Below are 8,141 nucleotides of genomic sequence, written 5' to 3'. Positions count from 1 at the left end.
TGAATTTTTTAGGTTGCTAAAACTTTTCCTTCCGAGGACCCTGCCTTAACCCATGCATCCTTACTGAGCGTTAGTTGTTGCTCCCTTTAAATGGTGGCACTGCTCTTGTCTGTTAAGGCCTTTGCCTGTTGAGAAGAACTCTGAACCAGTGCTGGCTTTTGTCAGTGAAAGCCTGGGATGTAAATAAGGGTAATGCAGAAAAAGATGCTTCCTCTAAATTAAGACTTCTGCTTTTTGGGTTCAGTCATCTCAGCAATGTTTTAATGGTGTTTCATTCTGCCATTATGAATATACAGTGTTAGTAATCCCATCAGAATTCTCTCTGAGTTCTGATTTGCACATTTTTCTTTTCCCAAGCTGCATCAGAAGAAGATGATGAAGTTGTACTGATGATTAAAGAACTGCTGGATACGAGAATAAGGTAAACAAACCAGGAGCATCGCTGCTAGATGGAGCGAGTTAGCCCTGGGGTTTGGATTTATTTAGGTAATGGTGCATTTTTCTGGGTGATTACAAGGTTCAATATCTAGTGTGGGGGTTTGAAGTACTTCCCTTCCAAGTATTCCAAAGTAGTTTATACTTTTGAATCATACTCTAAAGGAAAATTTACTGGTGGGTTTCCCTTGCTGTCTGGGTTTCAGTGGATTTTGCCCTTGCACTCTGTTGCAATTTTACGGATATTTTAACACAGCTGGAATTTAGAAACTGGTGGTAACTAATGAAGTCTCAAGAGTGGCTGTGGATCATGTTGTTTACCTGAAGTGTGTTTTTATGCTCATTAATTGCCTTCCAAGTTGAACTGAAAGGAATAAGCAACTTGACATTTTAGATGCAGAGGAAAATGTCTGATGTGTTTCTGAAGCTGTGATATCCAGTGGCGACATCTTCCCTAGCTCACAGGTTCCAGGAACTAGAAACCTGTATGTGGGTCAAAATCATGGAATTCAGTTTAATTTTTCCAGAAGTGGTGATGAACTTGGCGGGTTTTTTTATTTCATTTTTTTTAGATGCTGCATTTTAAAAGTGATATTTTAAAATACTATTTTGGTTATCTCACAGCTGACACATGGTCCTGGTTAATTTTCCTGAAAGGAGAGAGGGAGAAAAGCAGAAATAAGCTGGAACATTTTTCCCAAGCATACGTACTAAGTGTTGAAATGTGTAACCCAAGTCTACTGTTGTACAAAGCTGTGATAGAAAGTAATTCAGGAGGCGCTGCTCTAGCTGGGTGGGTGGTCATTTAAGCTCCTTGTTAGTCCTTGAGTTCCCAGTGGCCTTTCATAACAGTCACACAATTTCTGCCCAAATTTTTTGTTTTTCCCCACCTTTTTCTTTATTTAATTTCCTTCCCCCAGTGCCCCTCAGCGGACCAAGAAGCTGTTGATGAGAATATTAGCTGTAGCGTATCTTACTTCATTTTACAGCAGGATAGTCTACAGAAGCTATTTATAAACCAGCGGTACGCACAGAGCATTTACTGTTTAGTGGATCGAAATTATGTGCAAAGAAATTCAGGAAGTGCAGAATGGAGGGAATGTAGCTCTGAAAGGTCCTGTGGTGTGTTAAAAAAGTTAATTTCGACGGAGGAAAATGGAATTTTTAGTCATGTTCTTTGGCTTTCTGGAATGGAGATAATTTGCCATGGTGAGTTGTTACTAAATGTGTCAGATTCATAGATGATTCTCTTAGGAGTGTCGTTCTCAAAGGAGTTATTTTGGAAATTGGTATAAAGAGCTTCTGTTGAGTAGCTTGCTGGTTTTAGCTTGGGCTGGAAAAATGTTGCTATGGGGACAGAGTTACAATGCTGGGCATTTGTTGCTTGCGAAAGGCGACCAGGCTGCAGAAATGCTAATGGTGCTGGGATGTGATCTTACCAGGTGCTGGTTTCTTTGCCTGTTAGCAGGGTTAAGCTTTTATATAGTTGGAGCTTTTTTTCCTGTCCTGTGTAAACTATGGTGAACTCTGCGTATTTATGGAAGCACTTAAGGACTTCTTATTGCTGTCCCCTGTCAGGTAACGGATCTGCGTATTTATGGAAGCACTTAAGGACTCCTCATTGCTGTCCCCTGTCAGGTAACGGGTGCACATGCATCGTGTGGTAGGACACACACCTATTAAATTTGGCAATTAACTGCAATCATCGTTACATGTGGAGAGGGTCTCAAGGCAAACCAGTGTCTCTTTGCAGGCTGAACCAAGCTCTGCTCTAAGGTGCTTCCCCTTGCCCCTGGAATGTCGATGATTCTGTCACATGCTGCTGCAGTCATTGCAAATACGTTTTGCTCAATGTTCTACGGGGAAAAAAAACAGCTGTCAATGCGAGAGGGTCCAGCAAAGTACGAATTGTTGGGAATTTTAACCATCTGGTTGTAGAGAAAGAGGGTTTTAGTTACTGACCGTTCTTTGTGTGCATTAAATTGAACTCTTTCTAAAGATTTCTGGAGGGAAACATATTTCAACTATACTTTAAATTGACTGTCTTATTCCATCAGGCCGACAGTGCAAGAAGATGGTGGCGATGTTATTTATAAAGGCTTTGAGGATGGGATTGTGCAGCTGAAGTTGCAGGGTTCGTGCACCAGCTGTCCCAGTTCCATTATCACCCTGAAGAGCGGGATACAGAACATGCTCCAGTTCTACATCCCTGAAGTCGAAGGCGTGGAACAGGTGGGTTGCTCAGAGATAATAGCTGTTTTCTTTCAAATGGAAAAGAAGCTCTTTGTCCCTTTCCAGCATGGGCAAGTTGGCAGTTTAAGCAAAAGTACAGGCTGCATAGATGCAGTTTTTCCAAGTCAGAAGCTGTATCTTAGGAAAAAGATACAGAACTATACAAAGAACAACACCCTGCACCAAAATATGCAGGGGACGGCCTGGGGGAAAGCAGCTTTGCCAAAAAGGCGCCGGGGTCCTGCTGGATGCCAGGCTGAGCTTGAGCCAGCTGTGTGCCTTTACGGCAGAGGTGGCTGATGATCCTCTGGGCTGTATTAAGGGCAGTGTTGCCAGCAGGTTGAGGGATATGATCCCTTGTTGGACTCTCTCCAGTATGCCCTCGTCCCTGTTGTGCTGAGGAGCCCAGAACTGGACCAGTGTTTACCAGTGATTTCTGCTTTGGTGACTTTGATAATAAGGGACAAGCTTTACATGCAGACTCTTTTACTTTCTCATTAAAAATCTGATATACTGTAGTGATTGTTCTAGTGGCCTTTGTAATAACCTTGACCAGCTCCTATTATTTCAGCCACGTTTCCTCCTGGTATTTTTGACTGGAAGTTTTTTCTTGCCTTCTTCATGTGGCTGTTGTCATTGAGTGGTGTAGAATAACTGCTGTTCTCCTTGGGTCCAGCAAGGGTTTAATGTCATAAATCCTCTACACAATCCTACAGGACTGAGAGTTTAAACTGTTTACCTAAGCTCCTTCTGGATTTGATTTCAGGTTGTTGACGACGATGATGACGTGGAAAAAGAAGCAAATTCTACTTGAGCTAGCATCATCTGTGGCCAAATAAGTATTTACCTCGTGGTGTACGTAAATTCTCTTTGTGCTGAGGAACAACCAAATTTGCCTTTCTTTCTAGAAAAATAGTTGCACTTATATCTCTGAAAATGTATCATCAGTTTAAGCAGTTTGTCCACTAATTTATTAAATGCCCTGCGTTCAAAAAACTTTGGCTCTACTTTGTACTGTGTTGTAAGACAGAAATGGTGGGCTTTAAAAATGGTGAGCTGGCTCTCCATTGTTCTTTCATACAAAAAGTCAAGACTTTTTAGTTGTTTTTTTTCAAAAGAGAAGGCAGAAGTAAAGTTTCTTGGCTGTTTTTTGTGCAATAGAAATATTAAATCTTAAGCCTCCTTATGGGGCTTTCAGGACTCTCCACCCTTGCTCTGTAACTGGGAAGTTCAGGAATGTTAATTTTATCAAGTCTTGTTAGAAAGCTTTTGATTCATATCAGGTTTTTGTGTGAAAAATAACCCACGACTTCAGCTGTTCATTTTACGGGATGTAGTTTTGCCACCACCTGTGGAAAGTTACCTACTTGCTCCCTACCACTGTGTAAACAATAGCAACAGAAAATGGGAGTTGTTTGTTATAAAAAAAACATATATTTAAAAATAAAGTTAGAAGAAGATGATCGTTATCAGCTTCAGTAGGTGGAGAGACTAATTGGCTTATTTAGGAATAAAATTGTTCAGCCACCATTCGTGGTCTGTTTAAACTTGCAAAAGCTGGTTTCTCAACATAATACTCCCACCAGCAAGACGAATGTGCAGTGCTTAAGGGCACTAATTACATTTGTCGGATTGCAGAGGAAATTACTGTGTTTACCTATGCCGTATCCTGTTTGTTCCTCCTGCAGTGCCAGAGAGCAGCGGGTGTGTAACTTGGCTGGCCTGGCTGAGGGAGCAGGACACATCCCAGTTTTGGAGACTGTGGGAAGAGAAATATTTATTCTGAAACTGAAATCCGTAAATCAGGCAGTTGCAAGTACTTCTGTTTACTTGTGCATGTAGGACTTGATTTCTTCCTGCTGCCTCGCTTTAGCAGATGGCTTTGCGAACAGAAATACTATTTCTTCTTTGTGCTGCCACATGGAGCTGAGTTTGCGGTGATTATTTGGGTTATGGTTATAGTCATATTCCCTGCGCACAAGGATTTGACAGCCTGCGGTACGTTCCTCTCTTTCACTCCTTCCCAGTGTAATTCCACCGAGTCTCCAAACGGGATCAATGGAGTCACTGGAGAATGTTTTATATAGCATGCAGATCCGCCAAGCAGCCATAAACTTCCTTGTTAGAAATTTGAAAATAAGTATTTTAGCAAAATATTTCTTCAGCTTTCATGGAGAGTAATAACCTACAGTCATTGAAATTACCCACTCAGGACTGGGAAATGGGTTTGAAATTACCATGTTTTCTTTACCCTGTTATGAATTACGCAGTGCCTGATCTTACAAGTGTATCGGTGACAAAATTCCCCTCGAGGTAGGCTCCAAATGTCCAAAAGAGAGCTTGAGAAAACATTATCACCATGTTCTTTTTTGTTAGCAAACCATGGAATGCCAAGTAATGTTTCTGGTTTCTCAAAAATAGAGCTTTTTAAGCCTAATTTATCAATTTAATGCACTATATAAGCCAAGACTTAAACAGCAAAGTAGCTGCTTTATGTGATAAATAAAATGTCTCAAAGATGTGGTCTTTATTCTTCAGTTAAGCAGTGCTCATCTCTTCCAGGTACAGTAAGGAACCGGCTCTGCCGCTCGGTTTGTGTTTCCAGTCTTGTTTTTAAAGGCGTTTTGATTTGTACAAATAGGACCAAAGGAAGCCTGCGCACACGGAGGCTGAAGATCAAGCGTCTTGTGACCTTGAGACTGAAGAGATTCCTCGTCCAGCGCGTATCGTGTATGTCCAGAAGCTCCAGGCTCTGTCGTGGAGAGAGAAGCACATGACGCTCACATCCCATGCTCTCATCTGTAAGCTCCTGAGGGCAATGGTTCCGTTTCTACGGCATAAAGCAGCGCAGGGGCTCTGCGACTCTGGGTGAAGGGCAGCTGAGGGAGGGAGGGGGTTAGCTTGGGGAACAAAACAAAACCCGCCTGTATTTGCAGCGTTAATTTACCATCAGCTGTACCACTGTGGCAGCCCAGTGTGGTAAAATCGTCAGCCCGAATGAGGAGATTCTCTGTGAACCTTCCAATCCCTGCCTGGAACTGTTCATGGAAAGAATCCCGGCTGGTGAGAGCTGTCCCGTCTGCGCCGCTCCTCCAGAAACCTTTCACGGACGCTGAGGCAAACAGGGGAATAAAGTAATGACTGTTCCCCGTTTAGCCTAGGAGCTAACGAGGTGGCCAGCATCCTCAGTGGCGGCGTGGTATGCAATGGGATGTTCTTGCCGTTCTTTTTTTTAAAGAGGGCCCTTCAGCTGGGGGCTGGGAAGCTGTGCTGTACCCTCACGCTCAGGCCAGCGAGGTTTTTGTGACTGTGAAGTTTTTCTATAGATTGCAGTTAGTCATTACATTTAAAACAGCAATGACTGCTTGAAATTATCCTGGTATTTTTTTAAAGACAAAAAGTACTTTTGTATTTTTCCTGCGCCATAAATAAGTGCAAAAATTACAGTCTGCCATTCAGCCTTTTTTGGGGTTTTTTTTTTACATTTCAGGTAGAGCAAACACACAAAATCCATTCACGTCTCCTAAGCACTCTTCTAGCACTGTTAGAGGAAAATTTGGTTACAGCTGTCTAAACTCTTGTCATCTTGGAACTGTTCACAGGTGGAGATGTGCTTTTTGTCAGGATGTGACTCATTCCATGCCGCTAGGAGAAGTTAGCCCGTTTGTCCGTAAGGCAGTCTTCTGATAACACGATAGTGAAGCAAGTGACAGCCCCAGCCTTCGCTGGCAGCGTTTTTGGAGCAGGTACAGGAGGAAATAGCTCACGTTACCTGATGTTAATATTTCAACATGCCTTATGTCAGGGATCACAAAACATACCCTTTTCCAGGAGGTGGTAGTTTGCACTCTGCCTAAAATTTGGGACTTTAGCCAGAACTTCTGTTTCAAGTGAAGTATGTTGAGCTTTGAGGAGAAGGAAGCGGATATTTTTTTCCCCCCTTCCATTAATTTAAAAAGCTCATGTGCAATAGACAGTTTGGGAAACTGTTTTCACATTTCCGTGTTGGTTATTAACTTGCACCTCTGCATCCTCATGAGCTGTGGCTGGTAGTAAAACCATGTACAAAACCTCAGAATAAAGTAACAAGTTGCATTGGGGATAAATATTGGATTTTAGGGGGAAAAAATTAAACAGCCACTTTAAAGACGAGCTAAATTTCTGTATGTGTGAAATTCTGAGAATTCTAGTACACATGTGTGTATGCGTTAGCCTCAGTTTGAGGGATGTGTTTTTATCACATCGGGTATGGTTATAGGTTGTCGTAAGGTTTGGTATTTATTTGCTCTGCTGCTGATGTATTTTGGGAGGGGTTGTAAGGGCTGTCCGTGCTCCTTCAGCTCTGGGGCATCCCCCATGAGCAGGGTCATATCCTTTCGATTTGTCTTCAGGTAACACTAGAGATGATTTTAGGTTTGTTGTGAAAACCTTAAATTCCCCGAGTGATAAGAAGTCATGAACTGGGAGGTGCTGCAGGGCAGTAAAGAAACTCAGGATACAGAAAAGAACCAGCAGATGAATCGGGTGTGCCCAGTAGATCAGGAACAAAGAGTTTGGGCAGTGGCCAGAGCCCAGGAGAGAACTATTTCTGTGCCACTCTATAGCGCATATATTTCCGTCGATCACCTTTCTGATTCGTGCTGTTGTGATGGGTTAGTGCTTCCCTTCTCATCTGGGAAATCATCTTCCACCGCTGTTAAAGATGCAGAAGTGGGGAAAAAAAATCAGAACTAGAAGTGAGCCCTTCTCCACCCTCAGAGCACTGAGCAGCCTGGGTCCAGATTCCTGCTCAGCTCCAGGCAGTCCCAGGAGCCGGGACTGACCGCCGGCGGCTGTTCTGCGACGGCTTCGCTGCTGAGCAGAAGCAGAGAGGCACCGGGTGTGCTGGCTCTTGGCTCGGTCACCTCCCTGCTTCTGTGTGTGTTCAGCCAGGTTCTTCTCGAACCGAGTTCAGAATCTACCCCGTGCTGGTGTTTTGTTTATACTGTTGGTTGTTTTCTGGGCTTTTTAGGGAAATCTTTATTGACTTTTTTGTGTCAAGATAATTGAAGAGCATTTGTCTTCAGAAGGGATTGCTGTCATGTTACGGCCTTGGGCTTTTAGTGTGTGTTTCAGACAGGATTTGATGGTGGCAGTTACACGAGGGGTAAGCTGTATGGGCAGGTGTGTCACTTCTTTGTCACTTGTACCCGTCCCCCTCTCTCTGCACGGTTTCTTTATCCTGTCGAGCAGTTAAAGGAGAAAATGGGAAGAGAGAGAGGGCAGATGGATGGGGGGGTGGATGTGCCCCGTGCTGTGGGCCTACAGCAGCCTGACGGTGCAGTTTATCCCCCCCCGAGCTGGGAGAAGGGGCTGAGGACCCCCCTGTGCTTTCCGGGCGCTGGTTTGGGGCTAATCCCGTTCCCATGGCGATGATGGGAACCATTCGTGGGGTTGTCCCCCCGCTGCAGCTGGTGGAGCTGCGCCATGCCCCC

General features: G+C 43.7%; 1 protein-coding gene across 1 annotated transcript in view; it reads left to right on the top strand.

The window, feature by feature from the left end:
• Nucleotides 1-3,660, top strand: part of NFU1 (NFU1 iron-sulfur cluster scaffold) — a gene marked incomplete at its 5' end in the record, with an annotated part of 10,210 nt that extends 6,550 nt beyond the window's left edge. Inside the window, 3 exons of the mRNA XM_010086751.1 lie at nucleotides 358-421; nucleotides 2,493-2,667; nucleotides 3,434-3,660. Coding sequence (XP_010085053.1) covers nucleotides 358-421; nucleotides 2,493-2,667; nucleotides 3,434-3,481 — 287 coding nt within the window. The remainder of the gene's footprint in view (nucleotides 1-357; nucleotides 422-2,492; nucleotides 2,668-3,433) is intronic.
• Nucleotides 3,661-8,141: the final 4,481 nt, after the last annotated feature.

Source organism: Pterocles gutturalis, unplaced genomic scaffold (genome assembly GCF_000699245.1).
Source record: "Pterocles gutturalis isolate BGI_N339 unplaced genomic scaffold, ASM69924v1 scaffold21106, whole genome shotgun sequence".
NCBI classification, from domain to species: Eukaryota; Metazoa; Chordata; class Aves; order Pterocliformes; family Pteroclidae; genus Pterocles; species Pterocles gutturalis.
Note: the sequence above shows the minus strand (reverse complement) of the source record. Positions and strands in the feature narration are given on the sequence as shown.